Source organism: Orycteropus afer, unplaced genomic scaffold (genome assembly GCF_000298275.1).
Source record: "Orycteropus afer afer isolate SDZICR_OR568_19922 unplaced genomic scaffold, OryAfe1.0 scaffold00083, whole genome shotgun sequence".
NCBI classification, from domain to species: Eukaryota; Metazoa; Chordata; class Mammalia; order Tubulidentata; family Orycteropodidae; genus Orycteropus; species Orycteropus afer.
In genome coordinates, this window is record NW_006921670.1 from 491,547 (window position 1) to 511,918 (window position 20,372).

At 47.2% G+C, this 20,372-nt stretch overlaps 1 protein-coding gene across 1 annotated transcript in view; it reads right to left on the reverse strand.

Moving 5' to 3' along the window:
* TEX33 (testis expressed 33) overlaps nucleotides 1-17,139 on the reverse strand; it is a 26,811-nt gene extending 9,672 nt beyond the window's left edge. Inside the window, exons 1-3 of the mRNA XM_007941742.1 lie at nucleotides 17,118-17,139; nucleotides 13,005-13,474; nucleotides 10,806-10,950 (exon numbers count right to left, since the gene is read on the reverse strand). Coding sequence (XP_007939933.1) covers nucleotides 10,806-10,950; nucleotides 13,005-13,474; nucleotides 17,118-17,139 — 637 coding nt within the window. The remainder of the gene's footprint in view (nucleotides 1-10,805; nucleotides 10,951-13,004; nucleotides 13,475-17,117) is intronic.
* Nucleotides 17,140-20,372: the final 3,233 nt, after the last annotated feature.

Genomic DNA, 20,372 nt, shown 5'->3' on the forward strand with positions numbered 1-20,372 from the left:
GAAGGTACCTAAATATAATTCTTTTGAATTCCTCATCAGGGAGTTCCAATGCTGCTTCTTCCTCAGGGATGTGTTTTGAGTCTGTATCCTGGTCCCTTGTTTCTCCTGCTTTATCTTGCTTCTTTGTGTGGACTGTGATGTTCTGCTGTCTCCAAGGCATTGTGACATTTTTGTGTTTTATTTAATTGTATGTTGGAGTGACTTGCCCATGATTTTCATTTTCTTTATTTTGTTTGGATGTAATCTACATAAGCAGAATACTGTGCTGTGCTCCTGTATTCACTAGATGGCAGCATTTATACACTCACCTCCTATCTCATTTCTCATTATCAGCCTATCATATGTCCCTTCCCTCTTTGGCAAACAGAGCCTATTCTTAGGTCCCTGGAATCTGAATGAGAATGTTGTCACTTTGAAATGCAAAAATGCCACCACTTGTAAACATTCAAAATGGCTGCACCTTCTGGACAACTGAAAGTCCACAGCTCAGGTTGTCTTCCTCTTTGCTGTTTCCCTCCCTAGTCATAGGCCACCAGAGAAGTCATCCCTGCAGCCCTTGGTGACCAGGGCTGATCTTTAGGTCAATTCTCAGGTGCCAGCACCACTTGGAAATATTCAGGCTATTAGTTCTGTCAGAGTAGCTGACAGTCCACTGCTCTACTGTCTCCGTACTCTCTGTTTTCATTCAGGTTTTTCCACTAGTTGGTGCCTAATCCACTTCTGTATACTTCCTTTCAAAGCTCAGGGCTCCAGGATTATCTTCTATGTCTCTATCAATTGGTTTCTCTTTTCTTTGTTGAAGAGGGTCTGTGTAGCTTGTCTGTCTATTCTGCCATCTTATCGGAAGCTTTAAGAGCAATATTGATTGTGTTTGGTTTTTATATCTTCTAAGGTTTAAGCAACAGAATGTTATATGTTAGAAGTTTTGCCCAAGGCCCTGTGGTAGGATAGAGATCAGACATCGAAGTGAACTGCGAAACCAACTCCTGTAATGGAAATTGAAACTAGGCATCTAAAAATCGGTTAGAGGACTTCCCACATCATGGGTATAACAACCATCAGATCTGAAGAAAATGGCAAGGGTTTTTAAGAGGATTTCTTTAACATTTTAGGGGCTGTGAATATCCTTCCCCAAAGTGTTGATGGGGCCACCTCTCACGTTAAATAGAATTACCAGTTACCATTGCCATTAAGTCTAGTGACACTAGAGGACAGAGTAGAACTGCTCTATAGGATTTCCAAGGCTTCTTCACAGAAGCAGACTTCCTCATCTTTCTCCCATGGAGTAGCTGGTGGGTTCAAAGAGCTGACATTTCAGTTATTAGTCTAGTGCTTCACCACTGTGCTACCCCCAAAATCCATTGCTTTTAAGTGGATCCTGACTTTTAGTGACTATGTAAGACAGAATAGAACTGCCCTGTAGGATTTCTAAGCTGTAATCTTTACAGAAGCAGACTGACACATCTTCCTTTGGAGGAGCAGCTGGTAGATTCAAACCACCAACATTTAGTCTAGTGCTTAATCACTCTGTGACCAGAGCTCCTTAAATATAATTCACTCAAAACTGCCATTAAGTCAACCCCAACCCATAGCGACCCCTCCTTGGGTTTCCAAGGCAGTATCTCTACAGAAGTAGATTGCCCACTCTTCTTTCTGAGGAGTGTCTGGCGGGTTTGAACTGCCAGCCTTCTGCTTAGCAGTCAAATTCCTTAGGCACTATGCCACCAGAACTTAGAGGGGTTTTAATGGGTCACAAGGTATTTGGCTGCTAACCAGAAGGTCGGTGCCTTGAACCCACTAACTGCTCTGCAGAAGAAAGATGAAGCAGTCTGCTTCTGTAAGGATTTACAGTCTTGGAAACATAATGGGGGTTGCTATGAGTTTAAGTTGACTTGATGGCAGTCAATTTGGCTTGGTTTTTGGTAATGGGTCACTAGAGAAGATTGATAAGTCCTCCACGATTTTGGAGGACATGAAGGCTAGAAAGGTGATGAGTCATAAACAGAGAAAGCCAGTGGGGAGTAGACCACAAAAACCAGGGAGTGAGGCAGGATTGGATGGAAGGAAAAATGAATCACCTGCATTATAGAAAATGCAATAAGATGTTCTCTTTGGGATCCTCTGCAGAACCCACAAAGTGCCCATGAGCTTCAAACACTGGCTAAGTAACTAGTGCAAAACAATCTTAAGACAAAACCAGTCAAATAAACTTTCTTGACCCTCTTAGTGTCTCTCCTTACCCCCACCATAGGCCCTGTGGTGTCTGAAACAGCAGAAGTAGAAGGGGGAAGGCAATGAATATAAAAGGGAGAGGAGAAGGCAATGATGATTAACATACTGGACTGATGATAATCAACTGCTGACTTATAACTTAATTAGCTTAAAGTAATCATAGAAACTCTTGTTTTCCTCCTTATTCTTCCCTCCTTCTTTCAACTAAGCGAGAGCCAACAATCATAGAGCCAGTATATGGTTTCTTCCAGGACCAGGGAAAGCCCCACCACCAGTAAGTAGGTTGAAAAGCCCACTGAGAGACAAAAGCAAAAGTGGCATCTGTGACATCTCATGAGAGCTACCTGTGCTGATTAAACCTGCTTTAGAAAAGAATAAAGGTTGAAAATCAACAATCTGAGCATCCAACAGGATGATCAGAAGAGAAAGAACCAGGTCTCACACAAAAGAACAAGAATCCAGAATCCCTTTGGACTTCTCAGTAGCATTACTGGAAGCTTGAAGACCAGGGAGCAACTTGTCCAAAAGTGGTTTCCAACACAGAATTCTTCGTGCAAACAAACTAATGATCATGTATGAGGGTAGAACAAAGATTATCTGTAGACATGCCAGGTCTCTTAAATTTATCTTTCATGTTTTCTCAAGTAACTACCCAGAGGTGGAAGCCAACCCAAGGACAAGAAAATAAATCAAGAAGGAGGGATACATAGAGTAGAGAAAGTGGAACGCCAACACCCAAAGGGTCCAGGACAACTAGGCCAACTGGTTTGGAGAGATGCCTGGATAGCACTGACTGAGGGAACCAGACAGGAGTAGCATTGACTCAAGAGCCGAACATGATCCCTGCTGCCTACTTTGTGACCCAAAGAGCAGGACACCCAGGTAAGGCCAGCCCAGATTTGGATTTCTACTTGGATTGTCTGACCACAGGCTACCATTCTTCTCTCCCCTCCATCTTCAGGTGTGTGGAGCAGATAAGAATGCTTTGACCTCCAAGAGGTGAAGCCATGGTGAGTTTGAGTGACAGTGGGCCACTTTCCTGGGCCGTATTCCTGCAAGACATCCCATTCTGGCCTGTCCACAGCCTTATCAGGCACTCCAACTGCAGGGAGCCTCTATATCCAGGATTCATGGCCAGGCCACCACTTTCTCCAGATGGAGCTCACTAAACTCTCAGGGAACCAAAGCCAGAGTAGGACCCATTTCCCTTCTTCTGCAATCCAGCACCTAACTGTAGAGTTTCCTTATACACATTACCATTGGTTTATTTTGTGTTTGACAAGTAATCATATAGCGCCTACTAGTGCAAGCTTCTAAACACTGTACAAATATTCAAACATTTTATCCTCTTTAAAAGTAGCCTTAACAATGGAGTCTATCATATCAAAGATCATGGAGATGGTACTGGACTGGACAACCTTTTGTTCTGTTACACAAAGTTGTCATGAGTTGGAGCCAACTTGACACAATTAACAACATCCTCTTAAAAGCCCTGTGAGGTTGTTAATGGCCGTGGGATAATTTGCAAAAGAATAGCAGAAATGGTTGCACAACTTGAAGAGTGTAATCAATGCCCCTGAATTATACATGTAGGAATTGTTGAATCCATGTATGTTTTATTGTGTATATTTTTACCACACACACACACATACACAAAATCTATGAGACAGCTGTTATTATTATTCATATTTTGTAGAGATGGTGCAGTGAAGTGAATTGCTTGGTATGGCCTTTTTAGCCATGGTCTTTGTTACTCTCTCCAGATGATTAGGTGGGACTATGCAAATGTGAGGTGCTTGTGGACCACCAAGGGAACTGGATAGCTTGCTAATAATGTAAATATGATGCATAGCACCATTGTGGGGACAGGATCATGTAAATAAGGTATATGGAACCCTAACATGGAGATTGGTCAGTTTTGCCATCTCACTAAGCTTAAAATGAGTCATCCCAGAGATGGAAAGAGAAGATCTCACTACCATCAAGAAAGAAGAGCCAGGTGTGAAGTGTGTTCTTTGGACCTGAGATCCCTACACTGAACCTACTCACCCAGGAGACAGAGAGCTGTGACACCAGAGATGGCGAGAAGCAGTGGCAGAGAAACAGCAGCAGAGACCACAGACCCAAGAGACCAACACAAAACAGAGTGGTGAGCTTCCTGGTGCATGGAGCAAGAAAGCTGAGTGTCTTTGTGCAAGAGGTTTGCTGGTGGAGTGGGGTGCCCCTGAGCATTTATCTGTGGAGCTAGGCTTGTTGACCCACAGAGTGAGAAAACTGAGTGCCTTCTGGCCAGGGCTCACTGGCAGAGTAGGCATTTATTGGCAGAGCTGAAAGAGCTTAATAACACTTGCCCAAGCAGGGTAGAGGCCAAGCCAAGAGGCTGAGGGCCAGAGACAGACCTGCCTTTGAGCAAAGCTGAGGGGAGGCTGCTCCTGACTAAAGTACTGTATCATGAGCATTCCCAATCCTGCATTGTAACATATTACTTCCCAAATAAACCCCATAATTTTAATTATTGCCTATAAGTTCTATGTGGCTATTGCAACAGATTACTGAACTCAGCTGAGTAGAGTGCGTCATGGGAGGGACAGCTGTTGTCAGAATTGGCAAAAACATTGGAGGGTGGAGGCATGTCTGACCTCCACCTCATAGAAATCAGCCTTGTGAAGTTAGAGGAGGTCAGATGCCACCCCTGCACCATTTTGCAGATGGAAACTAAGGTACAAAGGGGTAGTTGTTTCCTGTTGAGTCTGTTCCAACAGATAGTGCCCCTATAGGAAAGAACAGAACTACTCCATAGGGTTTCTTAGGCTGTAGTCTTTATGAAAACAGATGACCAGGTCTTTTCTCCTATAGAATGGCTGGTGGGTTCAAACTGCCAGCTTTTCAGTTAACAGCTGAATGCTTAACCATTGTGCCACTCATAGGCCTGTTGTTGTTGAGTCAATTCCAACTCATAGCAACTCTATAGGACAGAGTTGAATTGTCCCATGGGCTTTCCAAGGCTGTAATCTTTATGGAGGTGCCCTGGTGGTGCAGTGGTTAAAGAACTGGGGTGCTAACCAAGAGGTTGGCTGTTTGAACCCACCAGCCACTCTGTAGGAGAAAAATGAGGCAGTCTGCTTCTATAAAGATTTATGGCCTTGGAAACCCACTGGGCAGTTCTACTCTGGTTGCTTAGTTTAAATTGACTCCACTGTACTTGTGCAGCTGTGAGAGGTACACAAGGGCCACCCTTAACCTTGGAGGAGGCACAGACTCTTGGATTTGTGGTAGATAATCTTTATGCAAGCAGACTGCCACATCATTCTCCCACAGAGAAAGTGGGTTCCAATTCTAACCTTTCAGTTGGCAGCCAAACACTTAATCACTGCACCACCAGAGCTCCTCAAGGTATAGGGTACCTTGCTGTTAGGGTCAGAGCCTGGATTCAAACTCCAGTTGAAGGGCTTTTAGTCTGGGATCCTAATCACTGCAACACTGCCTGTCTAACTCAAGTGTCCCACACTGAGCTTTGAGCTCCTGAGCTCCCCTACACCCACCTGCTCCACCTGGGGTGCCCCATTACAACCCCATCCTTCCCACTTTCAGGCCTTGAGGGCATCTTTGACTTCCCTTTTTCTTACCCATACCTAATCTATTAAGAAATCCAATGGTTCTACCTGCTATGTTCACACAGAATCTAACCCCTTCCCCCACCTCCACAGCCACAACCATGGTCTGAGACACTGTCATGTCTCATCTAGATGAGTGTATTAGCCTCCTCACTGGTTTCCCTGTTCCTGCCTAAGGCACTTGACTGCTAACCAGAAGGCTGGCAGTTCAAACCAGGCACTCCTCAGAAGGAAGATGAGGCAATCTACTTCCATAGTGATACTGCCTTGGCAACCCAAGGAGGGGTCGCTATGAGTCGGGTCCGACTCCATGGCACATAACAACTCCTGCACAACTGCGTTCTGTCCAGTCCCAACCCAATAATCAAATGGATCTTATTATTTCTCTAAAATCCTGTAATACAATGCCAAAACAAACAAACAAACAAACTCACTGCTGTTGAGTCGGTTCCAACTCACAGCAACCCCTCCTTGGGTTTCCAAGGTGGTATCTCTATGGAAGTAGATTGCCCAGTCTTCCTTCGGAGGAGTGGCTGGTGGGTTTGAACCACCAACCTTCTGGTTAGCAGTCAAATGCCTTAGGCACTGCACCACCAGAAAATCCTACAACGGCTCCTAATAAAGATACAAGTAAAAGCCAAGGTCCTCTCCATGGTCCCCTTACCTGACTGCTCTTCCCCAGACATCTACAGTCCTACCCTGCCCCCCTCCTTCAAGTCTTTGCTCAAGCATCACCTTCTCATTGAAGTCTACTGTACCTGCCTCTTTGACATTGCTTATGGGTTCATACAGAGTCCTTGTTGTTGTTGTTGTTATGTGCCGTCGAGTCGGCCCCGACTCATAGCGACCCCTCCTTGGGTTTCCGAGGCAGTATCACTACAGAAGTAGGATTGCCCAACCTTCCTTCCGAGGAGTGGCTGGTGGGTTTGAACCGCCAGCCGTCTGGTTAGCTTAGGGGGTGCAAAATGGCTCATATGTGACTGCTAACCAAACAGTTGAAGGTTTGAGTCCACCCAGAGGCACCTCGGAATAAAGATCTGCTTCTGACAAAATCAGCCATTGCAAACCCTAGGTGCATCTGGAAGAAAGGCCTGTCAACTTCCTTCTGAAAACTCAGTCATTGAAAACGCTATGGAGCACAGATCTGCTCTGATGCCGGTGGAGCACCATGAGTCAGATTGGATTCTCTTTTTTATGGAGTTTATACACAGGGGCTAACACTGAAAAGCAAAGCAAAGGATTATTAGCACAAGTCAAACTAAAGTCAGGATGGTGTTTTGTTGGCAGGAGGAAGAATGATGTAGCTAGGAGAGGTACACAGGGGCCTCCCTTAACCTTGAAGGTGGCACAAGCTATTGGATTTGTTATATAGATTTTATGCACTCTTCTACGTGCATGGTAGTTTTCATAATTAAAAAAAAAAAATTAAAAAAAAAAAACACCAGCTACTCCTTGGAAGGAAGACTGGGTGATCTACTTCCACAGAGGTAACGCCTCAGAAACCCAAAAAGGGGTCGCTATGAGTTGGATTCAACTTTATAGCAGTGAGGGTTTTTTTTAATATAACTAAAAAATGCAAATTTGGTTTCATGGTAGAAAATCAATTCATGTAGTTCACCATATTAACAGATGAAAGGATAAAATTATATGAGCATCTCAATAATTGCTATACAGTCAAAACTCAACACCTATTCATATTTTTAATTAAAATGTAAATTAGGAATGAGGCACCTCATTAACCTGGTAAATGGTTCTTCAATTCCATTTTAAAGTCTGCTGAGTTACCCCATGGGCACCATGAATGCCATGGCCATGTGGAAACTCAATTGATGCAGAGGTGGCCCTTATACATCACTGGGGAAAGGATGAGACTATTCAATAAATGGTGCTAAGACTACTGCTAATCCACATAAAGAAGGAATTAAAAATGAAACCCTCCTTCACACCAAAACCAGAAATCAACTCCATGTGGATTAAAGACTTCAATGTGAAAAGCAAAACACAATGTTTTAGAAGAATGTGAAAGATTATCCCTGTGACTCAGCATGGGATAGGATTGCTTCAACCTCTTCCTCCTAAAAGCTTCCCTCTACCAGTAAACAGCAACTCCATCCTTCCAGGTCTCATGGCAAAAACCTGGAAATCAACCTTCTTCTCACACCCCAAATCCATTCATTAGCATATTCTATTTGCCCCATCACACCGGTAAACCATTTGTCACCGAGTCAACTTGCTATGTGCTCCATAGAGTTGTTTGGTTTGAATGTTTGGTTTTTAAATATATAATGTATTTTATTTTGGTTGCTGTTGTTGAAAATATACACAGCAGAATATACACCAATTCCATAGCATCTTCAATGGATGGTTTTTCGGAAGTAAATCTTCAGGCCTTTCTTTCAGGCACCTCTGAGTGGACTCGGATCTCCAGCCTTTCAGTTAGCAGCTGAGTGAGTCAACTACTTGCCCTTCTACCTTACAGAAACACCCAGAATCCTGCATCAGGCCCTTCACTAGTGCCACCTGGGCCACTATATCGCACAATGGTGCCCTCTGGAGTCGTGCACTAGTCTGGCTCCCTACTCCAAGACGCCATCATCATCTACCCCCTACCCCGGGCTTTTCCAGTTGCCTCCTCACTAGTCTCCTTTTCTGCCCCAGCTGCCCTGCAGCCTGTTGTCAACACTGCAGTTGGACTGAGCCTTGAACCCAGTCAAATGCCACTCTCCTGCTTAAAACCCTCCGTCAGCTTCCCATCTCACTCCCAGAAAAGACCTCACAGTGGTCCATAGCCCCTTCATGATCCAGCCCATTGCCTCTCTGATTTCACTGACTGATAACTCTCCCGCTAACTCCTGTCCAGACACCCGAGCCTCACTCACCTCCAACAGCAAGCACAGAGGCTAACCCAGGTAGGTGGAGGCAGTGGGGAGCATGGGAGGGGCACAGTGACAGTGGTGTTCTAGAGGCGGTAAAGGCCCACCTTGTACTGTTTGCCAATTTCTGGAGTATAAGTACTACTACCAGGGCTGATGGGAACTCTGGTGGCATAGTGCCAAAGGCACTTGACTGCTAACCAGAAGGCTGGAGGTTCAAACACACCAGCCACTCCTTGGAAGGAAGATGGAGCAATCTACTTCCATAGTGATACCGCCTCAGAAACCCAAGGAGGGGTCGCTAAGAGTCGGGGCCAACTCGATGGCACATAACAACAACACCAGGGCTGATGATAAGATACTGTGATAACGCCCCCTGAAACTATTGCTCTGAAAGAACTCTTAAACTTTAAATCAAAATATCCCCTGAGGTTTTCTTAAAACTAAACAATAGTTTAGCTTAACTGGTAAAGAATGCCTGCACTGAACAAGGTACTCTTTGGAGATCTATCTACATGAGATCAAATCAACAACAGCAACTGGAAAGATTAGATGGGAACCTGAGGAGGCAGTGAGTTTATGTTAATGGGGCAGGGACAACTCACAAGAAGAGGGTGAGGATGGTGCATAACTCAAAGAATGTCATCGGTGTCACCAACTAGTACATGGAGAAGTGGTTGAGTTACTATATATTCTGCTATGCATATTGTCAACAACAATAAATAAACAAAATACTTAAAGAAGAAGAAGAAGAAGATATGATGATGATGCCAATCACCTCAGAAAAACCTCACAACTGACTCTTGTAAGCTCGGGCATGCTGGTCCAAGCTGGCACCAGCATGCCCAGGGCACAGTTCTGTTTCTGAGGTTAGCGATGGGCACACTAATGTTTTTTACATTATTCTTTACAGACACATATGCATTACCACACAAGGTTGTAGGTGAGAACTATTTTGTGATAATTGTTGCAGAGAGAACAAGAAAGCAGAATTCCTAAGACCCAGACCAGAGGAGAATCTGAGCTATATTCTCCCCACCCTACACCCGTCTACAAGCTCAAAGGAAAACCCAGAAAGCCTTCCACAGGGTGTCAGGTTCCTCGGGTGACAGGGATCTGTGCCAGGCAGAGGAGGCTTGCCAAGAGGGAAGAAGGAGGAGTACCAGAAAGTTGACCCACTTTAGTGAGGTTGAACCGCAATGTGGGGGCAGAGAGAATCCTCTGTATGCTGGCCACAGAGTCCCATCAGAACATTCCAGAAAACCCTTGGCACTAGAGTCATCACTAGGGAGGTGACCTGTTGCCAGAGAAAGATGATAGTGTTTGGAAACAGAAGAAAACCCTGAATTAGAATCATGATCCCCTTCATAGATGGAGAGGTCTTGGCAACCTCCCTCCAATCTGCCTGGGAACAGAGCTAATAGCACTTCCCCCAACCAAATAGGACCTTGCTACCCACAGGAAACACTGTAGATGTTGGAGTCTCCAGCCCACCCTTCTTTTCCCAGGAGGCACTGCAACTGGACGCTCAAGAAGAGAAAGAATGATCCAATGATTCCTGAGCCTTCACTATGTGCTTCAGGCCAAACACATAGTGAATTCTACAGACTCCTGCCCTCCACCCATAGAGGGCCATCCTAGCATTAGGCTCGTTACTGAAGAGGTACTGAGGCTCAGAGAGTTGCCAAAGGTCACCGACAAGTGAGTGGCAGAGCTGAGCTTTGAACCCAGGAAACCTGACATTGTCACTCTGACCAAAGGTGCCCAGGCCAGTGATGCCCAGGCCTCCTAGTGGCAGATTAAGAAGCCAGAGGTGTCCCGGGAGTGAGGGGCTGACTGCCAACTGGGCCTCATGTACAATGTGACCAACTTGTCAAGGGAACTGGATCTTTCCAGTTCAGGGCCCAGGCCTAGCATAGAGGAAGCCCTTGGTGACTGCAAAATAAATGATCCTGTAGTGTGCCACAGGGCCCCTAAACCCCATATGAGGTTCAGGCAGGGTGAACACCCCACCCAATGGTCTTCCCTAGCCAATGCCATGGGGACCATGGGTCTTCACAGCCTTCACTCTGCCCTTTGGCCTGACCTTGAAACAAGTTTGACCGCATGTTGTAGCCCAGATCATAGTAGTCTGAGAAGATGGAGGAGATTTCCACGGGACTCTGGATGCTGCTGGGCCATGAACTTGACCTCTTCTGGCACTCCACGACTTCACCAATGGCCCTTTGTGCCTGAGCAGGGAGGAAAGGAGTAGGGACAAGGGATGGAAAAGCAGGGTCAAGATCCACATCTCCCCTCTAACTCCTTCTCCCTCTGACCCTGCCCTCACCACCCTCCACACCACCCCTAACCTGCAACCTCTGGGGTCTGAGAGTTAGGAAGCCACACACAGACACAGAGACACACACACACCATGGGCTGGGGGCACCACAGATAATCATAATCATAAAACCTCCCCACACACATTGAACTTCTACTCTGGGCAGAATCAGCACAGATCCTTCTTGTTGTTATTGTTGTTATGTGCCGTTGAGCTGAACCCAACTCATAGCAACCCCTCCTTGGGTCTCCGAGGTGGTAGCACTATGGAAGCAGATTGCCCAACCTCCCTTTCAAGGACTGGCTGGTAGGTTTGAAGCACCAGCCTTTTGGTTAGCAGTCAAGTTGAACATCTACTCTGGGCAGCATCAGGACAGATTCTGATGGGGGGACGTTATCCCCACCTTCTATAAATGAGGAAACTGGTCCTCAGTGAGGGCAGGGCCTCTCCCAGGTCACACAGTGAGTAAAGTACAAAGCCCTGGCTTGCTCCCAGAACAAAAGTATCATTCAATGTCTGCTCCAGGTGGGCCCTTAGATTTCACCAAAACCTATTAATTTATTCCACCAATGGGGAAACTGAGGCCAAGAGAGGTTGAGCCGAGGCCTATCAGTCAGGGAACCTGGGTTTGAGTCCTTTCTCTGCTGTTGATTTTGGGCAAGTCTGCACCTCTCTGGGCCTCGGAGGATAAACCTGAATGGTCTTTGAAGCAGCTTCCAGGTCTGACATTTGCTGGCTTGATGACACCCATGACCTGTGTCACAGCTGAGCAGAAAAGCTAGATATTTTGATTCAAGCCCAGAACAATGGTGGCTGAGGTGACAAATGCCATCTCCCTAAGACCAAGAGGGGCAGGGAGAGGTCATGACCATATATCCCAACCTCAAATTGGGGCAAGAGGTTCCAATGGGCAGGGCAGTTAGGATTGTGACCTCCCAGACTTACTGGCAGGTGAAGTCATCACACTTTAAGATGATAAATTGGAAGGGGACCCTGGTGTGGGGGTGTTTTATAACCCTGGCTCTTCCACTTGCTCAGAGTGTGACCCTGGGCAGATCATATCAACTCTCTGAGCTTCAGTTTTCCCATCTGCAAAAAATAGGAGGATAGCATTTGCTTCCCGGCCTATTGCACAATGAAGTTGCTGAGAGTGTTGAGATGGTGGCCTTGAAAATACGTCTGAGAATGCCTTAACATTTGATCATAAATGGCAGATCACAAATGGTCAAGTTCAATTGATTAGTAGTGACTGCCTGAAATGGTATATAACAACAACAAACAAACAAACACAAAAACCAAACTCACTGCCGTGGAGTCAGATCTGACTCATAGAGACCCCTCCTTGGGTTTCCAAGGCAGTATCACTATGGAAGTAGGTTGCCCAACCTTCCTTCTGAGGAGTGGCTGGTGGGTTTGAACCACCAGCCTTCTGGTTAGCAGTCAAATGCCTTGGGCACTACACTATCAGAGCTCCTAAAACGGTATATACCATATAAAATGGTTTATATCAGGTGGGAAAAACCACCGGGTCTTCTGAATCCCAACCAATGCTGTCCACTCACTTGATGCTGCCTCCCTTAGAAGACTTGATCAATTTGTAAACATTCAGTTCAAATACAAGACTTATAACTACAAAGGCATTAAGGACCAGGACTCTGTTTGGATCCTGGTCCCACACAGCTGGGTGATTTGGTGAAGTTATTGAACCCTCTAGGCCTCCAGTTTCTTATCCATAAAATGGGGATGATAATCGTACCTTCCTCATAGGGTTGTTGGGAAGATTAAGTGATTTGTTACATATAAAGAGTTTAAGCAGTGCACAGTGCCTGCACATAGTAGGTGCTCCATAAATATTAGCTCTTACAGGGACTCTAATAAGAACAGATTTCTTTTGGGTCCTCATTTTAAGTCTTCATGGGTAACCCTCCTGCTGCCCCTTTAGCCTCCTGTCCCTCTGTCTGACACCTGCTCCTCAGTGACCAGCTGGTCCACCATGTCGCTCCCAAACTTGTGGCGAATGTTGTCAGGAATGACGCTCTTCTCCTGGCATGCAGGTGAGCCCCTTCGGTCCTGGGTCTCCAAGCTGGCACCTCCTTCCAGTCCCTCGCCTGGCACAGCCCCCTCTCGGAAGGTGTCCCTGCTCTCCCTCCAGGAGAGTCTGGAGCTCGCCTTACGCAAGGTCCCGGACTGTGGGTCCATCCCTGGAGAGTCCCTGTGAACAGCCGTTGGGGGTGGAGGCTGCACCTTCTCCAGGTGGGCCGAACTTAGCTGGTTGCTTCCAGCGCTGCCCCCCGGGTTTGCAGGCGGCTGCAGGGAGAGCGGGGCCTGGCACTTGGACTTGGAGGTGTCCAAGGGGCTGTGGGTGGTTCGCCAGGAGTCTGAGTCCTGCTGAAATTCCTTGCTGCTCAGGCAGGCTCTGGGCAAAGTGGTTGTACCTGAGTTGGGGGAAAGAGATGGGCTGATAGACAAACTCAGCAAGTGGAGGGCAGCAAGGGGCCACAGAGGTGGGGCAGGAGGAAAGATAGAGGCCTGGTGAGGTGCTACTGAAAGGTCACAGCCTCGAAAACCCTGCGGGCTCGACATGAGTCAGAATCGACTCAACAACAGTTAACAACAACATGGCCGCTGCTAACACCTTGATTTCAGACCTCTAGCCTCCAAACTGGGGAAGAAACAATTTCTGTTGTTTTAAGCCATCAGGTTGGTGGTACTTCGTTACAACAGTCCTAGGAAGCTAATCACTGGCCTTCAAATACAGCCGCAGCCAGAAGTGCCCCCTGACACCCCACCCCCAAGCTGGCAAGGGCAGCTTCTGCTTGTCATCTGCTCAACACTTGACACATCTCTCAAGACGCTCAGTTTGTGAGTTACAGACTGTCTCGTTGTCCCTCCTAGATGGGGAAGGTAGGATGTGGGGCAGGGTCCACACAGAGGAAGTCCGTCTGGGCCCTCACAACCCCACCAGAGGTTTGTGTGTATGACGATGGTGAGGGAGGGGATGGGGGGCTACAGGCTATCCGATCCAGAACACTACCTCATGGGTTCTCATTCCAGCATCACTTCTCATTCTGGCATCTCTGACGTCAGCCTGCCTCTGACCCATCCATGGGCTAAGAAAACACTGGGTGGTGGCTCAGCTAGCAGTTCCCTCTTAGTGAACATAAGTGATGGTGCATCTCACAACTTGTCCCGACTTGGAGCACAACTTAGGACATCCAAGGAGTAGGTTCTTTTTTTTTTTTTTTTTTCCTCACCGGGAAAAACTTACCAACAGCACAGCCTGCCCCATCCTCAATCCGGGTGACAGGTATGAAGTGGCTTGGTAGTTTCTCTCCAAAACATTCTGGAAGGGTCCTCCATCCCTTTCCAAGGATGTATAGTTTTGTTTTACCTTTGTTTATGGAGATTAGATTCTATGTATTGATTTGTAACTTTCCATTAAAACACTGGGAGCTCTGGTAGCATAGTGCCTAAGGCACTTGACTGCTAACCAGAAGGCTGGCAGTTCAAACCCACCAGCCACTCCTCAGAAGGAAGACTAGGCAATCTACTTCTGTAGTGATACTGCCTCGGAAACCCAAGGAGGGGTCGCTATGAGTCAGGTCCGACTCCATGGCACATAACAACAACAACAACATTAAAACATTTAACACTATATCTTGGGGGTCTATTCAAGGATCATTCCTTTCAGATAGGAGCTCTGGTGGTACAGTGGTTGGGCTGGTAACCAAAAGGTTGGCTGTCCAAACTCACCAGCTGCTCCATAGGAGAAAGATGAGGAGTCTGCTTCTGTAAAGATTTACAGCCTTGGAAGCCCTGTGAGGCAGTTCTACTCTGTCCTATAGCATTGCTACGAGTCAGAATCTACTCCATGGTAGTGGGTTTGGTTTTTTCTTTTCAAACTGCTCAGGATTTAGCTCCTATCCCACATTCAGCTGCCTTCAGCATCAGGCTTTGGATTTTTCATTTAACTCCCCCTGAATCCTGTTTTGCTGTGGCCGAGTGGTGGTGCTCTGGGAGAGCCCCCTCTACCCACCTCATGGGAGGCTGCAGACCCCTCCCAGGGAAGTGGGAGGCAAGGAAAGCTGAGGCCAGGCCTGTCTGCAAGCTGAAATCAGATAGCCTTATACTTTGTCCCCTATACAAAAGGCACAAGTGAAACCTGTCCTCCCAGGTGGCCCTCCCTCTGTCCTCACCCAGGTTTCTGGCCCAGCAAACAGGAAGCCAAGCAGAGGTGGGGATGGTGGGAGAGCACCTGCTCAGAAGAAGGAGCAGAGAACAGGAAGGGCACTCAGCACCCAGGCAGCCAACCCCAGCCCCTCAACCTACATTTGGGGAGTCTGAGGCCCAGCACAGGGGTAGGGCCCCCCCTGGCCCCAAAGGACTCAGGGCTTGACCTCCTCAAACTCCCCAGGCTATGCTCCTGGCATCTTTTCTCACAACCTGACCACATTGTCACCACATAATTGCCTGCTCACATCTGCCTGTCCCTTGAGGTCATGAGCACTTTAATGGTGGGAACCTTGTCTTGAATCCATTGCCTCAAAGAACCGATATATTCTTCTTTTCATTCATTGAGGGACTACCATGTGTGCAAGGTGCTGTGCCAGGCACTGGGGTTACAGCAATGACCAATCCCTGTCCTCTTAGAGGTAAATGTATGTGGAATGAAGGCATGAATGAATGAGTGAATGAAGGTCTGCATCTGTCATTTCTGGGATATCACTGCAACTCCACCTTTCCTCCCCTCATTCCTCCAGCTATACAATGGGGAGGATGAAACCCAAGGGGAAAAACCCTCAGGGAGGTGGTGGACACAACTGCCACCAGCATGGACTCTAACAGACCAGTGAACCTGAAGATGGTGCCGGGCCAGGCAGCCTTTCCCTCTGTCACACATGGGGTCACCATGAGTCCCAGCAGACTCATGGCAACCAACCAAACCAAAACCACATCGTCATCAGGTTAATTCCAACTCATAGCATCCCTATAGGACAGAGCAGAACTTCCCCGTAGGCTTTCCAAGGCTGACATGTTTCCAGAACCAGATGCCGCAGCTTTCTCCCATGGAGTGGCTGGTGGGTTCAAGCCACTGACCTTTTGGTTAGAGCCTACCACTTAACTACTGCACCACCAGGGCTCCTTAGTTAACTACCAGCAATAGCAAATCCCACTTCACAAGCTATCATGAGCATCAGAAGACCAAGTTTTGCAAATGTAACGTTTATCAGAATCACCTGGGGTACTCGTTAAACATACAGATTCCTGGGCTTCTCCCAGACCAGCTGCAGCAGAATCTGTGGGGGTGGTCAGGGATCCAAGGGTTTAACAAGGGCCCTTTGGAGAAAGATTCTAGCAGGATTCCCACCCAAGCTCACTGGGGTCCCAGTCCTGACCCCTCCCCACCTACTGGCCCAGCCACCCTCCACTCCTATGTAGGGAGCCTTCCCAGAGCTGACCTGACCCAGTCACTGCTTCACTGAAACCCTTAGCTCTTTCCCAGGGCAGAGGCCTGCCCTCAGGGATTAGGCTCAAGACCTAGCCTGGCTACCTCTCCACCCTCAACCAAGCTGCCAACTCTGTTCTATCTTTTTCAGCTACCAGCCCTCTCCTACTTCCAGGCCTTGCCCTGGCTGTACCCTGCCTGGAACACTCTCTCCTCCCCTCCTCAGGCTATACCACCCCCGGCTTGGCTTACTTGTGACTTACATGTCCCTCCACTCACACCAGGCCAGGCTTGTGGCCATGTTCTCCCACAGCTATGCTGTGTCCCACAGCCCTGCCCTGATGCAGAGTCTGTTTCCCCTCTTAGCTCTGAGCCCCCTGAGTGGGAACTGTGCTGGGGTCATAATCCTCAGGCCTGCCATGATGAGTGGGGGTGCTCACAAATATTCCTTCCCCTCCCTTCTGTCTGCAAACAGAAGTCTCCCAGGAAGTAGGGAAGATGGTGGGTCTGGGGACCAAAGTGAGAGTGAGGGCAAAGGGGAAAGGGCTCCTCCTTGTTGTTTCCAGGGATCCCCTCCTGAGGCCTTGGGTGTGTATTCTTCATGTCCCAGGTCCCTGATCTGCCCAGCCTACCTGCTCTGGGGCCAAGCTCCATCTTCTCTCCTTCTGGAAAAGGTAATTCCAAGCTTAGTCTTGCAGACAAAGAGACCCACTCATCGTCTCAGATGACACAGAGTCCAGGTGATTGAGGATGGGCTGAGAGCTAAAGAGAAAGGCCTGCAGCCGTCTGTCTGCCCAGCCCTGACCATGGTCCTTCCAACTTGTTCCGGGTGCTCTCTAGCCCTGCCCAGATCTTCAGAGCCCCCTGCCCCGCCCACCTCTACCACTGGGCTCCAGAACCCTACAGGCTCTGCCCTCTCCCGAAATCCCTGGTCACCCCATCACTGGGATCTCAAAAGCCTTTCTCAAACAGCCTTGGGACTTAGGATCCCTTCCTCCTTTGTAATTGTTTGGACTGAACAGTATTCCAACCCCAAAAAAAGATGGAATTCTAACCCCTATCCCTGTGGATGCAATCCTGCTTGGGAATAAGGTTTTCTCTGATATAATCTAATATGACATGAGGCCATTTCAGTGGGTCCTAAACTTAATCCCTTCTGAATGAGAAAAACAGCAGCTTGTGGTTGTGTGGTTGCCCTGGGATGAATTCTGACTCACACAGGACCCTAGGACAGAGAAATGCCCATAGAATTTCCTAGGCTGTGATCTTCATGGGGAGCTCTGGTGGCATAGTGCCTAAGGGATTTGACCAGAAGGCTGGTGCTTCAAACCCATCAGCCACTCCTCGGAAGGAAGCTTGGGCAATCTACTTCCATAGTGACACTGCCTCAGAAACCCAAGGAAGGGTTGCTATGAGTCAGATCTGACTCGATGGCAGTGCATTTGGTTTTTGATTTGTGTGATCTTCATGAGAACAAAGAGATCATCAGATCTCTTCTCCCACAGAACAGGCTGGTGGTTCAAACTGCCAACCTTCCAGTTAGCAGCCAAACATGTTAACATTGAGCCACCAGGGCTCCTTAAGTAGAACCATAGACACAGAAATGCTCTCCCTAGGTGATACAAACTGTCTCCACTCAGTTGGCAGCTGGAAGTTTGCAAGGTGAACCCACCCAGTGGCACCACAGCCCAGAGAACCCCATAGAGCACAGATCATGCATGGGGTGGCCATGAGGAGGAATAAACATGGCAACTGGTTTGGTGTTTGGATTTGTATAGACACAGAGGCAGTCATTCAGATAGAACAAGGAGATAACGCGTGCTTTAAAATCAGGAAGGGTGTGTGTCAGGGTTGTATCCTTTCACCACACTTATTCAATCTGTATGCTGTGAATCCAAGAAGCTAGACTAAATGAAAAAGAACGTGGTATCAGGACTGGAGGAAGACTCATTAACAACCTGTGATATTGGCCAAAGTACAACTGGGAGCTCTGGTGGCATAGTGTCTAAGGCATTTGACTGCTAACCAGAGGGCTGGTGGTTCAAACCCACCAGCCACTCCTCAGAAGGAAGATTGGGAAATCTACTTCAGTAGTGATATTGCCTTGGAAACCCAAGGAGGGGTTACTTTGATTCACATCCGACTCCACGGCAATGAGAGTGAGAGCTAGAGTGGGGAAAATATGGAACAAAACTCAAAATCATTAAAAACACCAGGCTTACTGGTCTGATAGAGACTGGTGGAATCCCTGGGACTATGGCCTTTAGACACTCTTCAAGCCTGGAACTGAACTCACCCACATGGCTCAATTCTCAACTATACAACAGACAGGTCTATCAGGTGAACAATAACACCAGGGAGGTGCACATTCCTTAGAATAATCAAGCACAGGAGATCAAAAGGGCATCATTTGCCCAGGGGTGACCTCAGAAGGCAGGATAGGACAGGAAAGGGGAAGAGAAGGAAATGGTAAACATGGGGGAAATGGGAAGGGGGCTGTTACATTGTGGGGATTGCAATAAATGTCATAAAACAAAATGCATACAAATTGTTGAGTGGAAAACCAATACATTCTGTAGACTTTCACTCAAATAATAATTTAAAAGAAAAAAGAAATTAAAAGAAAACCTACAGGGCAGCTTTACTCCGTGCTGTAGGGTTGCTATGAGTCGGATGGACTCAGTGGCAATGGATGTTGGGGGGTGGGGGATGGAGCAACCTGCAATATGCAGATGATACAACCTTGCCTGCTGAAAGTGAAGAGGACTTGAAGCACTTACTGATGGAGATCAAAGACTATAGCCTTCAGTGTGGATTACACCTCAACATAAAGAAAGCAAAAATCCCCACAAGTGGACCAACAAGCAACGTCATGATGAACTGAGAAAAGATTGAAGTTGTCAAGGACTTCATTTTACTTGGATATACAATCAACACCCATGCAAGGAGCAGTCAAGAAATCAGATGACATATTGCATTGGGTGAATGTGCTGCAAACAACTTCTTTAAAATGTTCAAAAGCAAAAATGTCACTAAGGTGCACCTGACCCAAGCCACAGTATTTTCAGTTGCCTCATATATGCATGCGAAAGCTGGGCAATGACTAAGGAAGACCAAAAAGAACTGATGCATTTGAATGGTGGTGTTGGCAAAAAATACTGAACATCCCATGGACTGTCAGAAGAACAAACAAATCTGTCTTGGAAGAAGTACAGCCAGAATGCTCCTTAGAAACGAGGACAACTGAAGATCTTGAATAGAGTGGGAGGAAAAATGTGGAACAAAATCCAAAAACACAATAATGACCAGAATTACTGGTTGGATGGAGTCTGGTGGGACCCCCAATACTATAGCCCTGGGATACACTTTGGGCCTAGAATAAACTCACTCCCAGAGGCTGGCTCTCAGCCCAATAGTAAATAAGACATACACGCAGACCACTCAACACTTTAAGACGTACACACAGACCACTCAGCCCAAGGTGACATACACACATACTCTATGGAGATGCATCCCTTGGAGCAATTGACCACAGGGCACAAAAGAAAAAGAAAAGAAAAAGAAATGAGGACGCGAGACTTCATCTCATGTACTTTGGACATGTTATCAGGAGGGACCAGTCCCTGGAGAAGGACATCTTGTGTAGTAAAGGAGAGGGTCAGTGAAAAAGAGGAAGACCCTCAATGAGACGGACTGACACAGTGGCTGCAACGATGGGCTCAAACACAGCAACAATTAGGCTGGTGCAGGACCGGGCAGTAGTACTGTCTAGTAAACTAAGACGGTCATCTTCTTCTTCCATCTCTTCCTCCTCCTCTTGTCCCCACGCCCTATGCACCTAGAGCTCCCCTAGGAGTCCCAGCAGATCTCTGGCTGTGGGGTACATT